The following is a 21,758-nucleotide window of genomic DNA, read 5'->3' as shown; positions in this document are numbered from 1 at the left end:
ATTTCATTCAAACTTCGAAGCGTTAAGTTGTAATTTCTACGAGTATCCCTTTCTCTTACTATTTTATGTTTTTATTTACTTTGAACTTCTAATAGCTCTCTTAATCTTGCATAATTGTTATTGCATGTTTAATCTACACTTAAAGCCAAACCGATTTAAAAATCCTATTTGTTGATTCATTGGCTAGTAGGTGTCAAATCTCATCTCCTCCCAGCATTTGTCCAGATTACTCATATACTGAATTGTAATTATTATTTTAAACAAATGTTACCACATGCTACATACAAGATTTACTGTTATTTACCACAAACTTAGATACGGATTATTAATATAGTAGATTTATTAATTTTTGTAAGGGTAATGATATATGTAGCTGTATAAGCATTAAATATACTTCTCAAAATGGAATTAAGTTGAGAATTCATGAGAAAATTACGTGCAGATCGATGCAATTATTGTTAATCTTTCCTCAATCTTTCCTTTTTGAGCTTCTTATAGTACTAAGGGAAATATTTATCATTATCCTTTTTTTTTTAAATATGGTTTTTTTTATATATTTTTTTATTTTTATTGGGTGTTCCACCCGATTACTTTTGGGATAATTTGAATTTACAGATCAGTTCTGAGTGGTTAGGTTCCAATCCCTCCCAATTGTTGTTGCGGGAATCAACACGGGTCCTCCCTAGCAAATGTAGTCTCAATCACTTCTACATCAACAACCAATTGGCTATATGGTTATAATTACACAAAATATATTTATGATGTGGAGGATTAAAATATTATGTACTAGATGTAAGCCCGTGCGATGCACGATTTTAGTAATCATTTTATTTAATTTAAAATTGTGTATATTTATGAAGACCATTCAGTAAATATATAGATAAAATTCCTAATATCATAAGATAATTTTTTTTTTTTAACACTAAAGTTATCTTTTGTTGTTTTATTTATTTTATGTGACGCTTGAATTTAAAATGTCAAACCTTATTCAATAACTTTTCTTATGTTGTAAAATAAGGAGAAATATAAAGATTGAGAGAGAATCGAAATGTGTATTCTACTTGTATTTCATATGATGGAGGTATATATAAATAAATATATATATAGTACAATAATTGATAGAGTTTGCTTGGACAATAATAAACCCTAAGCTCTAGAAAGTTCTAGAGTGATACAAGATGGACATCCACAAATATGTTTAGATAAGAATAAATCATATATCTAGAATATTCCGGAATGATATAAGGAGCATAATGGTCATCCACACGATATTTCATAACACTCCCCCTTGGATGTCCATTATCGAAGATTGTGCCTCGTTAAAACCTTATTAAGAAAAACTTTGTGGGATAAAAACCTAATGAAGGAAAAAGAGTACAACGTTCTTCGTAATATGCTCGAGATGCTGCCTCATTAAAAACCTTACCAGGAAAACCTAATGTGGGACAAAACCATGGTCAAGGGAAAAAGAGTGCAGCGCGTATTTTCTCCCCTTGATGAATACATAACTTGAGATCTTCTAGTGCCGCAACAATGAATCCAATATGTTTGGATATCTTTTCATATGTAGTAAGTAAAATATCATACGTTGATCTTCGAATCTCTTAAGCTGAAGTTGCATCTTCAATTCTTCAAGTCTTCACGTGAACATGTGAAGTGTCTTCATTTCACCATACATGTGTTTATCTCTAATATCACCATTCCAAATCTCTATTTAATAGTTGATTAAAAAGGCTAAACTCATGCGGTTATGACTTCTTCTGGAAGTTGTTAATAATAAATTTTGGTGATCATTATTTGATTTAACATTCATTAATAATAATTTGATGACAAAACTTGATAATATTAATGTCATTCTTCAATCTCATATGAATTATAATATAACATATGTAATTATGTACGCTAATCATGGTTCTTCTGGACCATGAGAAAACATTCTCGCGCATAAGTATTGCATTAATATTATTTAGATGTTTCATGATTGACAAGATAACTCTCTTGTAATTACAAATAGTAAATCTTATTAACTCTCATATGCTCAAACTTCATGTTGAGGTGTCAATAATGTAGTCACACAGACTTTTAAGAGTTTGATAATAATTGCAATATTCAAGACATAAAAATTTGTAGGGTCACTAGTAGAATAAATGTAATGGGAAGCCCCAAATAGCAAGCGGTTTTGCAATTCCGCTTGCTATGTTGTAAATGGCAAGCGGTTTAGGGTGAACCGCTTGCCAAATTGTAAATGGCAAGCGGTTTGGAACATGATCCGCTTGCCATTTCTTTAAAAAACCCTAATTCTGACGCTCTCTCTCCTCCTCCTCCTCTATATTTCTCACGCTCTCTCTCCTCCTCCCCTCAGTTTTCACGTTCTCTCTCCTCCTCCTCTATATTTCTCACGCTCTCTCTCCTCCACCTAGGGATGTCACTGGGGCGGGTCTAGTAGGAGACCCGCCCCATCCCCGCCCCGATGGGGCGGGGATGGGTCTAGCTTTGGCGGGTCGCGGGGCGGGGATGGGTCTAAAATCCATACCCGCCATGGGTGATGGGGCGGGGATGGTTGTTATGTAATACCCGCCCCGCCCCGCCCCGCCTGACCCACCCCGTACCCGCCCCGCCCCGCCTGACCCACTCCATACCCGACCCATACCCGCTTTATACCCACCCCATACCCGCATAAGACCCGACTAGCCATAGCATAATACGATTAAAAAAAAAATTACTACACCTAATGAAATCTAACCCAGTAACCCACTTACCCAATACCCACCCTCATTCAGTCATTCACTCATTCTCAAAACAAAAACCCTAGCCTCACTGCCTCACTCTCTCCTCTCACAGTCTCACTGCCTCACTGTCTCAAGCGCTGAATCTCTTCCTCAAGCCTCAAACCCCTCTCTTCGATCCTTCTTCTTCAACCTCGTGGTCCTCGTCTGCAATCAAATCTCTTCGATCCTTCTTCTTCAACCTCGATCTTGCAAGGCTGCAACTCATTCAATTTAGGTAAACGTTTTCGCATTATTATCATTGAATTTTCTTAATTCAATATGTTCAATTAAGAATTTCTTAATTGGGTTTTCGATTGAAAGTATGTGATTCGTCTTTTATTTATGATTTGTTCGATTGCGGTTTTCAATATTTCATTTGATTGAGCTAGGGTTTCGTGTTATATTTGTATGATACTTTCAATCTAATGCAATGTAGTTGATTACTGTTATTTTTTGTATGATAATGTATGAATATGATGACCTCCAAATTTTTTAGTTTATTAGGGTTTTAATCTAGAATTTTCATTACTTGTTTTTTTATATTTAATTTCACAAAATAGATATAATAAAGTCGAAATATGTATAGATTGTAATTAGTTTTTCTCATTAATTTCAGACTTATAAGTTTATGTTTATTATTTTAGCTTATGTGTGATAACTAAATTCGGATTATGTCATTTGACCACTTATTCGATCATTATAGATTTAGTTACTTTTTTTTTTATTTAATTCATTTACTAAGATCAATCTCTGTAGTACACACTAACTTAACACACTTTGTATATAATTAAGTGGGGATGAATTTTGATTGTATTGTAGTTCAAAATATATATACTGATTTTTTACTAAATTTGAATTGAAAATGACTGGCTATTAGCCTATGAATGATGCATGGTGTGTGTGAGCGTTTGTGTTTGTATCTATGTGGCTCAGTGGCTATAAATTTGTGTTGTAGCCTGTATGTAGTGGTTAGTGACTTAGTGTGATAGGTGGTTAACTGGTTATGCAGCAGCAACAATATATTAACATAGCAGTTACAGTATGACATTATGCATTGATAGGCCTTTCAACATGATATCTTCCGATAGCTGTGCTAGAAGCATGATCTGCCTTTGCTGCTGTGCATTGCTAATTTGCTATTATTAATTTATTATTGTTGTTTCTGAGATGTCAAATGTGTTCAATACTGTAGTCAATATGTCTAGTGCATTAATTGTCTTTATTTAATTTTTACAGGGGAGAATGACATCTAAAAATGAGAATAACGCTAGTGTTCCCACTTCCGCTAGTAATACTCCAATTGCAATAGATGATGATGAAAGTCCTCTAGAGACTAATTCCGATCCTTCTCTCCTACCAATTACTAGTAGGCATACTTCGGCAGTGTGGTCTGATTTTAAGAGAAAGAGAGTTGGGGATGTGATAAAAACTGAGTGCAACCATTGCTCCAAGCTACTTGCTGGTGGGTCAAAAGCAGGAACTACTCATTTGAAAGATCATATAAAAATATGTCCAAAGAGAGTATGTCAAGATCTTCGACAAACAAGAATGTTTGGTACAAAAAAAAACTTGAATGATAAGAATGACACGATGACATTGGCTCCTTACGAATTCCACCAAGAAGATGGAAGAAGAGACTTGGCAGAGATGATTATTTTGCATGAGTATCCAATTAGCATGGTTGAGCATATTGGTTTTAGAAAATATAGCAAGACACTCCAACCTGGATTTAAAGTGCCGTCTCGCAACACAACTAGAAAAGATATTATGAAAAGATATGAGCTTGAGAAGGAGAATGTTGCAACCTTGTTGAGGAAAGCAAAGGGTAAGATTGCCTTAACTACTGACATGTGGACAGCTGACAACCAGAGAAAAGGTTATATGGCGGTCACCTCACATTTTATTGATAATACATGGAAGTTGCAAAGTCGGATCATAAGGTATTGTTTTCTGGTTACTTATAACTTGTTTATTTTTTTTGGTTGTCTTTGTATTGCTATAGTTTTTTGTGTGAATTTTAAAATCATAAGAATTATAAGTTGTGATGATGGATGATAATAATGAGCCCTATATCCACAATAGTATTGAATAGACAAATAATATATGTTATTTTCATTGGTTTTGGTAGGTTTTTATATGTCCCCGCCCCTCATACTGCTGAGGTTCTTGCTGATGCTTTGAAAGAAAGCATTCAATCATGGAATCTTGATCTTAGGTTGTCTTCTATAACCGTGGATAATTGTTCAACTAATGATGCAATGATGGAAATTTTGAAAGGAGTGTTTCCATATGGCTCACTTTTATTGCGAGGTGATTTTTTTCATATGCGTTGTTGTGCTCACATATTAAATTTGATTGTTCAAGATGGTTTAAGTGCTGTGGTATCAAATGGTGTTCAAAGAATTAGGGATAGTGTTGTGTTTTGGACTGCTTCTGATAAGAGAGTACAAAGGTTTGAACAAGTGGCTAAGCAAATAACTCCTGAGTGTAGTAGAAAGTTAGCACTTGATTGCAAAACCCGGTGGAATTCTACTTATGAAATGCTTTCTATTGCTACTAGTTATAAAGAAGTGTTTGTTGTTTTAAGTGCTCGTAATAATTTATATAAGAATCCACCGACCCCTGAAGATTGGGAAAAAGTTGAGAAAATATGTGAACATTTGGAAGTGTTTAGTAAAACTACCCTTAATTTTTCAGGAACAAATTACCCTACGGCCAATCTTTATTTTCCTAAAATTTGTGCTTTGAGAATTGTTATTTCTGGTTGGCTTTTATCTCCTCATGATTATGTAAGGAAAATGGCCGACATTATGTTACAAAAATATAACAAGTATTGGGCTAGTGTGAATGGCTTAATGGGAGTGGCAACAATACTAGATCCTAGATACAAAATGGCTCTTATTCGCTTTTATTTTGCAAAAATTTTTGATGAGCATGACTTTGAAATTGAGGTTAGTAGAATTAGTGATCTTCTACGAAGATTGGTTGATGAATATGGGTCTAAGATGGGTAAAACTCAAGGTAGTAGCAACCAACAAGCTTTTGATTTGGGTAGTAGTAGCAAATCCAATGAAGAGACCTTTATGCAAGAATTTGCTGAATTTTTACAACAAGATAAGGACTCAAGTCATGATATATCAGATTTGGATAAGTATTTAGATGCTGCTAATGTGCCTCTAGTCCAAGATTTTGATATTCTTAACTGGTGGAAGACAAATGGAGGCACATATCCCATTCTTCAGCAAATAGCACGAGATATATTGAGCATTCCTGTTTCTACTGTTGCATCAGAGTCCGCATTTAGCACAAGTGGTCGGGTTCTTAATCCTTATCGTAGTCGGCTTTTACCGGAAGCTGTAGAAGCTTTGATGTGTACTCAAAATTGGATATGGGCTGCTTCTAAAAGTAAATAGCTAAAATAAAATTTTATTTAATTAATAATATTATTTATTTATTTATTTTAATTAATTCACATTGTATTTGCAGATTGTGGAGAATTTAAGGATGATGAATATGCTAAATTAGTGGGAGAATTAGAGGAAGGATTTGAAACATGTGATATCGATTCTGGAACAAGTGGACTTTGCACCGAATAATTCAAGGCCTAATGAATTTCTTGTTATGTATTTGAATATTTGTAGACTTGTAGTTATTTTTAATATTTGGACTTTGGACAATTTGGAGTTAGTGTTTTTTTTTTCTCTTATGTACTACTAATTTTAAGTTTTTTAATATGTAGTAATGTAGTATGTATGCCTAAGGTGTTGCACTTTATGAAAATGGTTGATCTTGCAGTGGTTTTTGTTGGATTTGAGTTAATGGGATTTGTATGCACTGCTACTTTTTCATTAGTCTACTATGAAGTCTGCAGGGTTTCAGTTGACACTTGAAACTTGAAAGACAATTGCTTTTCTCAATACTAAGTTGGCGGGTATGGGGCGGGGAATTGGCGGGGATGGGGCGGGGGTTTGGCAGGTATGGGGTGGGGGTTTGGCGGGTATGGGGCGGGGACGGGGATGGGGCGGGGGTGGTTTTAGAGTTGGACTCGCCGGGGCGGGGACGGGGATTATTTTCAGACCCGACATGGGGATGGGGATGGGGATGAAAATGTGAGGCGGGGATGGGGATGGGAATGCCAAAATCCGCCCCGCCCCGCCCCGTTGACACCCCTACCTCCACCCTTCCATTTTCACGCCCTCACTCTCTCCAGCTCTCCTCCATCTCCTTCTCTTTCTTCTCTCATCTCCGTTCTCCATCTCCATGAGTTAGACCATATTTTCGAGCAAATTCGAGCAAATTTTTGACCGTATTTTCGAGCAAATTCGAGCATAGACCATCCTTTTCGAGCAAATTCGAGTTTAGACCATAATTTTTGAGTTTTTTAGGTCAAATTCGACCATAAAACTCTAGATCTAGAGTTTTCTTGGTCGAATTTGACCCTTAAAACCCAAATTTCAAGCCAATTTCGAGGTTATGATGGAATTCATGGTAATTTTTTATTTTTTTAAGTTTTTTTTTTTAATTTTATGATGATGTGTGGTTGAATTGATTTGTTTCAGGCCGATCTGGTGTTGGTGGGGGTCATGGTGGGCGAAGTAGGTTGGGATCTGGTGTTGGTGGGGGTTTTGGTGGGGGTCTTGGTGGGCGAATGGGCTGGGATCTGATGGATGGTGGGGGTCGTTTTACGCGAAAATGGCTGGGATTTGGTGGATGGTGGTGGTGCGCGTGCGTGGACGGGGGTGGTGCATGTGGACGGTGGTGGTGGTGGAGCAAGTGAACAAGAGTTGTTGTTGTTGTTGTTTTTTTTTTTTTAATCAAGCTGTTTATTATTTTTATTACTTGTTAATTTTTTTTTTTTTATGAAATGTAATACTTATAAGTTACAACAATCAATTAATTTATCTCAATATTATTGGTTTTACATATAGTTTGTTCGTGTATCAATTTTAGTGAAAAACACCAAAAAAAAAAAAAAAAAAATTATTTTTTATAGCCAAAATAGGCAGCGGTTTGGCGCCTAAACCGCTGCCCATTCACTACAAATGGCAAGCGGTTTTGAACCGCTTGCCATGTAAAAGGCTAATGGCAAGCCCCCTAAAAACATGCGGTTCAGAACCGCTTTCCATTAGGGGGTTTGAACCGCTTGTCATTACATATTTTCTACTAGTGGGTTGGGCATTTAATACGTCGTATATAAGTTCTTCAGGAACTCCTTTTACATGATTCATAACATGTTATTAAATAAGTGTCATCAATAATTTCATTACAATTATAAGCTCATTGAAATATAAATATCTCTTTCTAATTTTTCATCAAAGCTGTAAATATGTCTTACTATACTTTGAATGAACATTCACATACACCACATCCATTGTAAGAAATTAATCCATGCAATATGAGATGCATAAAACATGATAACATATAAACAAATTATACAATGAGTAATGCATCTAACTTCCTACATATGCAATAAACCATTAACCTATGACTCACATATACATGAATATAAGACTCAAAATGATGCAAGACACTGTACAATGTGGATTTAAAATTCCATATTTCATTGGACTTCGAGTCCATAATAAACTTATGATTATTATCATTATGTCGACATCAAAATGTACATATATTTCAGATCCCTTATTTATTAGTCCATTCCATTATGCATATGCATATGCATATTATTCATCGGTTCCATTATGTACCGGTATCATAAAATTCCTTTAACTTACATTCCGCATGCTATTTTACTATGATATCTGAATACATTTCTCATTGGTACCATCATAACTTTTCTTACATCATAGGCCATCTATTATAATAATTCAGATATCTATACCACTTTTAGGGTATTTCATAGACTATGGTATTTATATACAATTACACTATTAGTGTCAACTGCACTATCTTGCCAAATATCATATCTATTAAACATATCTTTATTTTGGAACCGATCATATACAACCTACACTTCAGGTGTAGTGATTCAAGTACAATTGACAATATTTTATCTCAATGTATACACATAATTAATATGACCAAAATGTATCTTCAACGCTATGCAACATGAGTCATAACTGAATACAAATCAAATCATAAACGTGCAACATATCTTGATAATATATATAAAAAAGTTGGCACATATATAACTTTTCAAACTACCATATATATATAGCTTAGTTTTTTTTTATTTTTTTTTTATTATTTTTAGAGAAGATAATTATTAGTTTTTAAAAGTAATTTAAATTTTAATTATTCTCTATTTGTTTTTTTTTACCTATGTGTCAAAATTCTTAAATCTTATTCGTCACTTTTGCTTAGATGACGAGTAAATTTTTTAATTCTAAAATTAATTATTAATCTAATTTTTCATTGGACAAAATAATACCTTTTCTTATATGGCGCGTCGAATGCTCCGAAAAATGCCTACTTTATCTTTATATATATATATATTAGATTAGATCCCGAAAAATGCCTACTTTATTTTTATATATTAGATTATCCTATATATAAAGAAAACATTATTAAAATAGATCTTGTTAGATTCATCTGAACTATTCAAAAATAATATTTTCATAATTTTTTAAATACGCAATTAACGATATTTAACAATAAGTAAATGATAATTAAAAGTTTTGATTTGATCTAATATGAATATTTCTAATCTGATCCGCTTTAAATTTATTGTGAAATAAGTAACAAATATCTAAAACAAGTTGTACGAAGTAATTTCTTTTACCATAGTCAAAGTAGGAGTTACTACTGCACAATATAAAAACAAAATATTCATAATTTTATTACACAGAAGAATTATATTTTAATAATTTTTGTTTTTTGTTACAAAGAGTAAGAAAATCAACCGAAAAATGGCAAATCTGCCGCAATCTCTCTCCTTGAACGCAGCAGCTTACGGCCCAACCATCGGTGCTACTTCGCCGGCGAATTCACAATCCAACCCTAACGACCGTAAAATGCAATCGGCGGAACTTCTCGTCCTCGACCTTAGCAATCCCGACCGCCGTGAAAACGCGCTTCTCGAACTTTCCAAGGTATTTGTCCTTTCCCTCGCAAGTTTTGATTTTTAAATTTGATTTTTGATTTAGGGTTTTGAATTGATTATTGTTGTGAATTTCGATTGAATTTGTTGTTGATGATTGCTGTTTTGTGTATTAGAAAAGAGAATTGTTTCAGGATTTGGCTCCTTTGCTGTGGAATTCTTTTGGAACTATTGCTGCTCTTTTACAGGTGAATTCATCAACTTACTGGGGCTTATTATTTTATTTTTTTTAAATATATTTTTTTAATTCTCATTGTTATGAAGATTGGTGGCATGCCTAGAAGGTTTTGCATGTGTGACTGTTTAAGGAGTCAATTTAGAGGGTGTTTGGTTCATCAAGTTGGAATGGATTGGTATGAAATCTCATACGAGATAGGTATGGGTTCTAAAACCCATACTAGCCCTAATTTGTTTGGTTTTATAGTTGGAATGGATTCTATCGTTCATTAAAAGAATGGATTGTGAATCTTAGGGGGCGGGTATGGGATATTAGGGAAATGGGGTGGAATTAGAACCCTATATAAGATTTCATACCTAAAATGTCTAACCAAACAATAAAACGGATGGAATGGATTTTAATTCCGTTCCATAAGTTCAAACCAAACGACACCCTATTTTTATTTTTATTTTTTGCAAAATTCTGTTTGTTTGGTGAGTGAAGAATCTTAATTGCATAGCATTTTGCAAAATAAAGTTTTTCTAGAAATGAGGTTGCATTTGGAGTCGTTGATAGGTCAAATTTCATTTGAATATAGGGAATTAAATTCTAGAAATTAAATTCTATGATTTTATTCCAATTTGTTTGGTCGAAAATATTGGCAATTCAAGTTCCAAACTTTTAGATTCAGGAGATCTGTTTTGGAGATTTTAGAACTTCAATTCAAGCATAGGATTGCGTTGGAATATCAATGCTACAAAGGAAAGATCCAAACTCGGTATTCATGAATATCCATAATTATACCTAAAATTCAAAGTTCAAACTATGGAAGATAATTACGTTAATAGTTTAGACACTAGCAGAGTTAAAGTTACCGTCATTTTAGAGGCTGAGGAATCAATTAAGCTTCTCATTTAATACCTAATACTTCCAACAACTCTACAAGTCTCCACTTTTCGGAGAATTCGTGTTATATTCCCACTATGAAGTCTTTGTAACCATTATATGCAAAAATACTACTCATAACTCCACTATAACTCTCCTCTTTTCGGGTAATGCGTTTCATACTCTTAAGCTCAAGTCCTTTGAAACCAGTCTATATTGTTGCTTGGGTTAGCAAATTTGGTAATCAATCAATTAAATCCTTAATCCCATAAGTGGGGTTGGTTACTTGAACAAAAAATGATTCTTCCGTATAGTCATTCACAAAAATCTTACTCTTCAATATCTTAGGTCAAATACCTCATTCTCATGCAAACATATCCTCTTCATGATCTCAATCTTCCACTCTTCATACGATGCACCTTAGGGTCTCCGTCATGCCCAAACCAATGCAAACGATTTTTCCTTAGTTTTCAATGCCTGGAACACCCACTTTCTTACGAATAATTTAATTTTTGATTCTATTTGGTAGAGCGTTTCCACACATCCATCTTAACATGCACATTTATGTAACCTCTATCTTTTTAATGTGCTCCTTCTTAGAAACCCTACATTTTGTACCATTTAAACTACCCAGATTTAATCTTGTGGGTCACGTCTTGATCAATGTCACCATTCTTCTAGATGATTGACCCAAGATATTTAAAACACTCATCATGGTCAATTTTTTTTTTGTCCAAACTCACTACATTATCGCTTGTCCCCCTTTGTGTATCAAAGCGGCATACTCCGACATAGCTTAAATCCTCTAGATGGACAGAATCAGAGTCAAAGGCCGAATATTCAAGTCGGATCAAAGTCGGAGTTGGAGTCTCGGATGTCGGAGTCAGATGTAGCTACTTCTTATAGGGTCTAATTCGAAGTTAGCATAATTCAGTCCGACCTATTGCCATCCTTACACACCGTGGACCCCAAAACCAAGCCTTAAGCTTCTTCTTTTGTCCACCTTGTCTCTTGGCAGCCGAAATAAAATTAAGATATTCTCTTGCTAAACTTTTACAACCCCACTAATTTAAAGTTAAAAGGAATACAAGATCAATGAAAATAACTAAAAGAAATTATGATTTAGGTAAGAGATTTCATTTAAACAACTGTGGTAGCGTAAACCAAACTATATATCATAGACATTATCTTACCATTTATCCCATTCCTCTTTTTTGATAAAATTCAAGTCAAGTTTTTAGTCCAAAGGTTGAATTCGAATATGTTAGAGATGAGAACACATAGTACAACAAAGTGGGGAAATATGTTGTCGGGGTAGTGAGGAGGGGGGGGGGGAGTTGGTTTAAGTTGTAATATTCCAATTATGATGTACGGTTGGTTTTGACTCTTAATTTGGACATTTAACTACTATTGACATGGTAAAGAGAATGCTATCAAGCATTTGGAAAGTGTAGGAGTGACGAAACATTTGCAGCGTATTAAGAGGCTAACATTAAGGCAAAGGTAGCTGTTCGCCAAGCAAAAGCAAAGGTTTTTTCAAGATGTTACGAAAAGTTTGAATTTTTGAAGGGATAAAATGTCATTTATAAGATGGCAAAAAGAAGATAAGAGTCGAGGAAGGATATTGGCATGGTAAGGTGTATGAAAGTTAAGATAAAGACAGGATAACGGATACTTCGATAAACTATTTAATAGAAGTCAAGGAGTTGTCGCAAGAGATACTTTTGTGAGTGATGAAGAAATCAACGTGGAGTATGTGCAAAGGATTCGAAGAGTAGAGATTAAGACTACACTAAAGAAGATGAAGCCTAAGAAAGCAGTTGGTCCTCATGGTGGGTTGACAATAGATTTTCCTGTTATAATTGGATTGCATGCATTAAGCCCTTTTTTTTAGCAAAGATTCTAGATGAAGTAACCTTTCCAATTCAAGATGAGGTTCTATGGTGTATGTTGTTTGCGGATGATATCGTTTTGGTGGATGAATTTAAAGATGAGGTTAATGCCAAATTGGAGTAATGGAGGCAAAGGTTGGAATCAAGAGGGTTTAAGCTAAGTCGGAGTAAGACCGTATATTTGGTATGCCGCTTGTGAGAGGATTTTGGGTCGATCATCTAGAGAAATTGTGACATTCAAGACGTGGCCCCCATGGTTGCTTAAAAGGAGAGCGATCACGGGAGTATTATGTGATCAAAGCATTATTTTATAGTTAAAGGGGAAGTTCTATAGGTATGCCATAAGACCAGTGTTGCTTTATGGTACATAATGTTGGGCTTCTAAAGGAGCACATTAACAAGATAGAGGTTACGGAAATGCACATGTTAAGATGAATGATGAATGTGCGGGAACACGTTAAGAAAGTAAAAAAATAAAGTTATTCGCAAGAAAGTGGGTGTTGCAGGAATTGCGGACAAACTAAGTGAAAATTGGCTGCGTTGACGGAGACCCAAGGTGCACTGGTACAAAGACTGTAATAGTGGGATCATGGAGAAATTAGGCGAGGTAGAGGAAATCGAAAATAACTTGGTTGAAAGGAGTTAGGGAGGATATGAAACATGTGAATTTGCATGAGAATTAGGTATTTGATCGTAAGGGATGGAGGGCGAAGATTTTTGTGGATAACTATACGGAATAATCACTTTTAGCCGACTCCACTTATGGGATTAAGGCTAGGCTACCCCACTTCTGGGACTAAGGCTTTGATTGATTGAACTATTATTTATTTGGAGGACGTGGTTTAGGCAAGAAGGATAACCAAACTTGACCTACCCATGACCCTTCTTGGGGCTCGAGTCTAGCCCAGCGCAAGTGCAAGGCAACAATGCAACATGGGTCAAATCATCTAAAATTTCAAGAACATATATGTAGTACAATGGTAACATAAATTACAGAACTACCAGTATGATTCTCAAGTTCTAATACAGAATAAATGCCTTACTTGCTTTGTTCATTTTTCTACTTTTATAACTTCAAACAGTATTCAATATTCAGTACATGTCCCTTTTATAATTTTGAAATCTATGATACCTGTTTAGCTGTTACAAAATAGGATATTGTACTGCAATATTTAGAGTTTTGAGTATTACTGATCAGTTGTTTGTAATAAGATTTAAGTTTTGCTGTCATTGATGAGTAATTATTTGGCTGTAGGAGATCGTGTCAATATACCAGGTGCTGTCACCACCTACCCTAAATCCAGGACAATCAAACCGTGTCTGCAATGCTCTTGCTCTATTGCAGGTTTGATCTATTGTGTTTCCTTTGTTGTATGTAGCTTGTTTACAATCTTTAAAAGTGTGGCTAATTGGGGTTACTGGTTTTTTTTTGCTTATTTTTGAATTTTAGTTAGTATGTAATATTGAAGTAATCTGTTTTTATTTTTCTTCCTGTGTATTTTCTTTTCTTCCTCCTTGATTATTCGTCTCTGTTGTTGCCAACACCGATTTATGAAGAGAATTATGAAAATAGAAACAAAAAGGATAAATATTTTTTGATTTCTGTTAAGTCCAAAGTTGATGAATATACATTTGATTTGGCCTTTCTTATTTTACAAATTTTTTAAAGTTCCAAGTATCGTCTCCTGATATTAATCCAGGGGATAGCCAGATTCAATGGTTGAGGGGGGCGGACAAATAGAAAGCTAAAAACTTTTGACTTGTCAGCCTTTTACTAGGGTACTTGGGCCTTTGGGAGGGGCCACGGCATATTTGAGCCTCTATAATGCCTAGCCCTTGCTTTCTCAATTTGCTATTTTTGATTGATGTATACTTTTGTAAGCATTGCTTCAACTTTGGGGATTTATTGGTTGGGAAAATTTCTACAGAGTTTCAATGGTTTGCTTCATTTCACATAATTTTGTAAATCTTTGAAGGGGATAGTTCACTAAATTAAATTTGAAATATAAATGCTGCTTAGGTCATGTGGCTATATATAGAACTGAACTTATGAAGATAATTTAGTTGTATAATCCTGCTCATATGCCCTCATTAGGGCTGTACACAGTTTGGTCTAGACCGTAACCAAATCATACCAAACCGCATTTTAGCGGTTTGGTTTGGTTTGCGGTTTGAAAAAATACGGTTTGGTTTCGATTTTTTGGGAAATACGGTTTGCGGTTTGGTTTGTTTTTTAAAAATTATAAACCAAATCAAACCGTAAACCAGTAGACCGTATTTTAATATTTAAATAATTTTTAAATAAATTAAAATAGTTATTATATATTATAAAACAATAAAAAAAAATGAAAAATCATTAAAAGACTATATGGTCAGTATACTACTATACTCTATACTCAATCTCAAATATCAATACTTAAAATTCAATAGGTCATATAACTATAATGTAGTATGAATTATTTTTTTGGACAAATGTATTATGTTTTTTTTTCCACTGTTAATTTCTTATGTATTATTTTTATTATGTGTTATTGTGTTAGCACTTAGCAATTGATTAGTTGGTTGTTATTTTTATTAAAAATTTGTAGTAGAATTTAATCCCTTTGGCTAATTATTTGAACTTTATTATAAATTTATTGATATTTGACAATTTTTAGGAAAAAATGTCATCTCATCATAAACCGCAAACCAAACCGCACCAAACCGCATTATTACGATTTGGTTTCAATACTAATATGGTTTGGTTTGGTTTGGAAAATTGACCAAACCGTATTTTACGGTTTGGTTTGGTTTGGTTTAGACTCAAACCACACCAAACCAGACCGTGTTCACCCCTAGCCCTCATTGGTTGTCCAGTTCTTTTGCCGCTCTTGTTGTTTAGTAAATGAGTTATGTGGCTGTACTTGGACTATATAATATTTTATTGTCGTAGTCTGGTGACAGTAATCTTTCTGTTTTCCTGCAGTGTGTAGCATCTCACCCTGATACTCGGATGCTATTTTTAAATGGTGAGTTCCCTGACAAATTGCATTGTAAGGGCATAGTTAATTTCTTATACGTAGTTATTGCTATTACCATGTGCATTCTAATAAGTATATGAGAGAACCATTTTTTTTCTTGGGATTACTACATGTCCCACATTTTCTGTTGCCAGAAACATAATTTTGGAGGATGTATTATTGATTCATGTCCATCAGTCAGCTTCTTGCATTTGTATATGGTTTTTTGTTCCCATTTATTTTTATGTATAGAGAATTTGTACCTATATTGTAATTTGTAAATAGTTTTTACTCTATGTTGCTTGCATGACTTATCTTTTGTGTTAACTCTACCATGACCACAGCTGCATATATGTTCAAGTAAGCTGCATGTTGTAATGATCTGAGATCATTTACATTATCTGTTGAATTATCAGTGCGTCTTGTGTGTGGCTGGCCACACCATGTGGCCACTTATTAGAAAACAAAGTAACTCTTGTAACACTGACCTAGTAACCCCATGTAATACTGACCAAGTAACCCCTATTATACTGACAAAATAACCTTTGTAAAACTAAACGAGTAACCCTATAACACTAACCAAGTAATCTTCATAATGGATAGCCACACCGTGTGGCCAGCCACATATAAGAATTTGTGATTATCTATTTTATCAGTTATAATACTATAGGTCTGATTCTCTCTTTTTTGACCAGTTATCACCAAGTATATAGCTATACCATGTTAAATGCTTCCATGGAAGTACATTCAAGCTGTGTTCATAGTGATTCTTATTATTATCATGTTTAGAATTGTGCATGTCGAGGTGTGGCAGGCATTATGTGCATTAGTAACATACAATAAGATGTTTTCTTAGCAATTATAACTTTGCTATCCTCTTGACTAGACTTAGGTTGGAATAAATGGGTTCCATGACAAGAACCATGTGATCAATTGTGTAGCTCCATCTATCTAGAAATGTTTGTCCTTTTAGGTTTTTTTGGCACACAATATTAAGTCAGATTTTCAAGCTTGACAAAAATTCTTATTAACTTGAAGAATTACATGTTAAAACATGCTGTAATGTTTAAATTTGCTGACACTTTATGTCTAGAACCATTTTTATATATTTATTTTTTCAGCACATATCCCGTTATATCTATATCCATTCCTCAACACAACAAGCAAATCCAGGCCTTTTGAGTACTTGCGGCTAACTAGCTTGGGTGTCATTGGTGCTCTGGTTAAGGTATTAATATTTCTGGATTCTTTCATATTTTGTCTTAAATTACTTGTATTGCTTTTTACCAATAATCCCGAATTAGTCTCTTGGGAGTTGGGAGGCTTAACTAGGAAGAAGATTGCAGTTGGATCACTTCCTCCGTTTTTTTAGTTGCATCACTTTGTAAATTGCGGACTCCTTGGCAATTTTGGGAGATGAGAGAAATAAAAAAAAATGGACCCATGTGATAGGAGAGAAAGAGAGAGAAATTATTAACTAAAAAGGAAAGTGATGCAACTAATATAAAACTTTCGGTTTAGGAAAGTGATGCAACTAAAAAGAAACGAAAGAAGTAAAGTCATGGAGCACTTTTAGCTGTTCCTGACATTCTTGATGTGATTTAAGATTCTTCAATTTTCAAGCTAAAATACATCTCATTATTCTCCTATTTACGTATAAACAATAGTATACTAATCTTAGGTTAACTTTTTGAGTAAAAGGACACATGAAAATTTAAAGATTGTATTGTTAGTTGAAACAGTTCAGTCATGGAAAGTATATAGTATACTTTGTGGATCCTATTCTTTATGACTTTAAAAATAAAATGATATTCATTAGACTGATCACTGATGTTGCATATATTTCTGTAATTCGGGAATTTCATTTTCAGGTTGATGACACAGAAGTCATTAGTTTCCTTCTTTCAACAGAAATAATTCCATTGTGTCTTCGTACCATGGAAATGGGTAGTGAATTGTCAAAAACAGTAAGTTTCTTGTATCCTTGATAGACGCTTTCCGTCAAGTTCCTCCCTCTTCCCCCCCCCCAACCCCCTCAAATTGCTTTTTGTTTATTGTAGCTAAGTGGCCCTAATGTATATGATGTTTGCTTCTTTATGTGACTGATTTCTGGGTCCTATTGTATGGTATATACTGTTATCTACTGTAAGGGCTCTATGTTCTTTTTCAGTTATGTTTCTCTTATCACATATGTCAATGCACAAGTTCAGCGATTAATATCTCTTATTGTACATATGTAAAAATTATAACAAGTTGATATATGAATGCATGCATTGAAACGATTTTAGAATGACCCCACATAATTATGATATATCGTAACTATAAATCACAAAAGCTAGTCAGAGTAGATTTTGTGATTAGTGTCAAAAGTCAACATTTGTCAACAAAAAAAAAGAACGGAGGAAATATGATAATTAGTTAAAGGCTTAAAGCACAGAGGGAAGGAAAAAGCTTCTTTGTGGGATGTCAAAGCCTGTTCTTTGTATGTTATGTAAAGTTCAGCATGCTGTTTGGTTGTTGACAGGTTGCTACATTTATAGTCCAAAAGATTCTTCTGGATGATGTAGGCTTGGATTACATATGTACAACAGCGGAGCGCTTCTTTGCAGTTGGAAGAGTTCTAGCCAACATGGTTGCTGCATTGGCTGAGCAGCCTTCTTCACGGCTTCTGAAACATATTATCAGATGTTACCTTAGACTTTCAGATAATCCAAGGTTGGCAAAGTGATTGGATCTATGGTTATTATTTTCAGCTTTGGTCTTCTTATTTATGCTTAGTTATTTGCGTTGCCTTCTGTTTGTTCTGCAGAGCATGTGATGCTTTGCGAAGCTGTCTGCCAGATATGTTGAGGGATGCCACCTTTGCTAGTTGCCTTCGTGTAAGTTTCCTCTGTTTTTGTGTGTCATATTGTGCCATATATACATATACATATACATATACATATACATATACATATACATATACATATACATATACATATACATATACATATACATATATATACATATATATACATATACACACACACGCACACACACACACACACACACACACATATATATATATATATATATATATATATATATATATATATATATATATATATATATATAGTGTATCTCTTCTCTTTTGGGGTTAATTTTCTTTATATTTTTATTTTAAATAAATGCAAGTATCTGATGTGGTCCTTGATGTTGTGGTATGAGAAATCTGTGAAGGTTATAGCATGGGCTTTGATTGTGTTTTTGTGTTTGTGATTCATGGTTCCATTCCATCATGCATTTAGGCCCCTTTTGGTTTGATGTAAAATGTTTTTATGGAAAACAATTTAGTAAGAGTCAGCTATCTTTTCGAGGCTAACGAGGCTTTACCTTTTTCCCTTAAACTTTCATTAGTGATTTTTGTAGTTCGGAATTTTGGATTAGTCCTTGATAATTTTGGGATTATCTGGTAAAATGCTACATTGCTGCTTTGACCTTCTGAGGGGTTTTTTTAAGTGTCATGTATGGTGCTTGAACTTGCAAAAATTGACCTGATCTGATATTGACAAGAAATAATAGGCTTTCAGCACATTTTTTGACCAATTCAAGGAACATGAATAACTGTATCTGCTACAGACTACAGTTGCATCATGGATCTGAGAAAATACAATATAGCATCATGTTCTCACTGTGTAAGTGGGTATAATGTTGGTTAAACACTTAAACCACATCCATCTTTATATTTTATTTACAGAATGAAACTTTTTCAACTAAACCCGGTGGCATTTCTCATAATATGAGCTTTTAGGTGCCAAATTTTCTCAGCCTCTTTTTGAGTCTACATACCTTAATGAAAATGTTAGATACTGCCGTGTGTCTTCCTTATGCTGATGAAAAATAGAAATCTCTTGAGTCATTTGGTCTTGGGGAGTTTCTAGAAGATGCACACACTGATCGCTGGCAAGATGCAGGATGCATTTTCTTTATTTATGGATCTAATTATGTTATTGGTTCAAATCTCATCACTCCCCTTGTTACATGAAGTTCTTCCCAGTTTCTAATTAGGGCTGTTTCTTAAAGTTATTCCAACTTTTACTTTTTTGTCAATGAAATACTATAATTTTATCCTAAATTGACCCACTTTTTGGGACCATTTTTCCTATTACACTCTCTCCTACATGTACAAACTTACATCATTTATTTTCCTTAGTACGTTTATCTATAGTAAATGGGAAGAACTTCATGGAACAGAGGGAGTACTCAAAAAGTCAATAGCCTGGGTTCAAGTTTTGGGTGGTTAGTGGTCCGACAGGAAAACATCTGGCACTTGGAATATCTGCTGTATTTACTATTATAGCCTGTGGGACTCTGCTAGATTTGTCTTTCAAACATGATCTATGGTTGGACCATATTATTGATTTTTTTGTTGCTGCTGAACGGGGCGCATTTTGTGCGCTGTGGATTCCCTCATTAACTCATTTATTGTTTGAAAGCTTAGTCTTATAGCCATGATTTGAGGGCTCATTTTTCTTATAAAACTCATTAATCTTCAAAATTTTCACATACATTTCATGGTTTCAATTTCAGGAAGATCCAACTACAAGAAAGTGGCTTCAACAGCTGCTTCTCAATGTTGGAGGACCTCGAGTTGCATTTCAACCTGGAACTGGATTTGAACATATGATGGTGAACTAAGTTATACATATTACAAGCTTCCTGTCCTGTATACCAAGTGATTGCTTCCGACCTCCGATGTATTGCCAATTCAATTTAAACATATCATTAGAAGCTTTGCGCCGTATGCCTGTAGACAGAAAAGGAAAAAACGGTAAAAAAAGCCGAATAGAATTTCTTTATTAGCTGAATGTCAAACATAATTAGCGTAGACATTATGATTAGGGTTTCCTTCATCATATTTATTTCTTTATTTAGTACTGTTAACTATCATCTTTCTGTACATAAAGGAAATTGCTTTCGAGTTTTCAGTTAATTGCTGTTTTGATCCGTGATTTTGGAATGTTAATAGAGGTGTGTCTGATAACGTTCAGATACTAAGGTGTTATGTTCGTTATTTCTTGGTTAGAGGCTTTAGAAAGAAACATGCTATTCAGGTAAAAGTTATTTAATTATTAAACCCAAAATAAAAACAAAAATCCAATTACAAGAATATTTTCTTTTCTTTGGTAGGTGAGTCACTCAACATGTTTCATTATCCCTTGGGAAGGTTCCCTGAACATTAGTTTTAAAATTTTCTCTCAAGTTTTTGTTTTTTATCATTAACTTTTTATCTTTTATTGTTATTCCTTAATTTTTTTTTTTTGGGTAAAGGTATGAAAAAGTAAACATTAGGAATATATATTTGTTTCAATTGGTACGCGACTTTGCATGATTTAAACCTTCACCATCAAGGGGCTTCCTTTATGACTATTTGATTTGGAAAATTTAGACTGTGAGTGTTTAAAGGAAAAAAGAAGCTGGATGTGAGGCAATTCTCAGGGACTAGGCTTTTTACCCTTTGATAGTTAGATGACTACATAGAAATTTTTTTTAAATTTTTTGGACAATTATAAGTGGGTCTGGCCAATTAATCAGACCCAAGACCTAAAGTTTTTGATAAAATTTAATTTTGTTTTTGTTTTTGTTTTTTTTTTTTTTTTGAAGGGATAAAAATTGAAATTGACCCTAACTTAAAGTACCCCATTGTTTATCCAAAAAAAAAAAAAAAAAAAAAAACATTCTCCCAATACAACCAATACTTAATAGATAAGCCTCAATGAATTACTCGTAGTAGAATAAAGATTTACAATTTGCACCCAAAAAAAATCATTGATTTTAGTTGCACTTTATTACTTTAATACTGGTACTTTATATTAGCTGAACTTTATTTGTAAAAACCAAAATTTACAAATAATTGATCAAAATAACAATGCAATTAAAAATCAAATGCAATTCTATACACTAGAGTTTAATTAAGAAATTATCAAATTGTTTTGGTACATCTATATCTATACTTAGTAT

General features: G+C 34.0%; 2 protein-coding genes across 2 annotated transcripts; both read left to right on the top strand.

The window, feature by feature from the left end:
* Positions 1-3,034: 3,034 nt before the first annotated feature.
* LOC110723882 (zinc finger BED domain-containing protein RICESLEEPER 3-like) lies at positions 3,035-6,587 on the top strand. The gene is made up of 3 exons (XM_021903287.1): positions 3,035-4,708; positions 4,897-5,078; positions 6,255-6,587. Exons 1-3 carry the CDS (start codon positions 4,011-4,013, stop codon positions 6,362-6,364), a joined length of 990 nt encoding a protein of 329 aa, XP_021758979.1. The 5' UTR covers positions 3,035-4,010; the 3' UTR covers positions 6,365-6,587.
* A 2,988-nt stretch (positions 6,588-9,575) lies between these two features.
* Positions 9,576-20,763, top strand: LOC110723883 (CCR4-NOT transcription complex subunit 9-like). The gene is made up of 9 exons (XM_021903288.1): positions 9,576-9,817; positions 9,942-10,013; positions 14,015-14,104; positions 15,725-15,767; positions 16,880-16,986; positions 17,630-17,725; positions 18,283-18,473; positions 18,568-18,637; positions 20,328-20,763. The coding sequence occupies exons 1-9, from the start codon at positions 9,635-9,637 to the stop codon at positions 20,433-20,435; spliced, it is 960 nt and encodes a 319-aa protein (XP_021758980.1). The 5' UTR covers positions 9,576-9,634; the 3' UTR covers positions 20,436-20,763.
* Positions 20,764-21,758: the final 995 nt, after the last annotated feature.

Source organism: Chenopodium quinoa, unplaced genomic scaffold (genome assembly GCF_001683475.1).
Source record: "Chenopodium quinoa cultivar QQ74 unplaced genomic scaffold, ASM168347v1, whole genome shotgun sequence".
NCBI lineage: Eukaryota > Viridiplantae > Streptophyta > Magnoliopsida > Caryophyllales > Amaranthaceae > Chenopodium > Chenopodium quinoa.
Note: the sequence above shows the minus strand (reverse complement) of the source record. Positions and strands in the feature narration are given on the sequence as shown.

Coding starts and splice junctions, on each gene's coding strand:
- LOC110723882 (XM_021903287.1), top strand. CDS start 4,011: ATGACATCTAAAAATGAGAATAACGCTAGTGTTCCCACTTCCGCTAGT. Junction 4,709..4,896: donor TTGCAAAGTCGGATCATAAG/GTATTGTTTTCT, acceptor TGGTTTTGGTAG/GTTTTTATATGTCCCCGCCC. Junction 5,079..6,254: donor TGGCTCACTTTTATTGCGAG/GTGATTTTTTTC, acceptor TTGTATTTGCAG/ATTGTGGAGAATTTAAGGAT.
- LOC110723883 (XM_021903288.1), top strand. CDS start 9,635: ATGGCAAATCTGCCGCAATCTCTCTCCTTGAACGCAGCAGCTTACGGC. Junction 17,726..18,282: donor GTAGTGAATTGTCAAAAACA/GTAAGTTTCTTG, acceptor GGTTGTTGACAG/GTTGCTACATTTATAGTCCA. Junction 18,474..18,567: donor AGACTTTCAGATAATCCAAG/GTTGGCAAAGTG, acceptor TTTGTTCTGCAG/AGCATGTGATGCTTTGCGAA.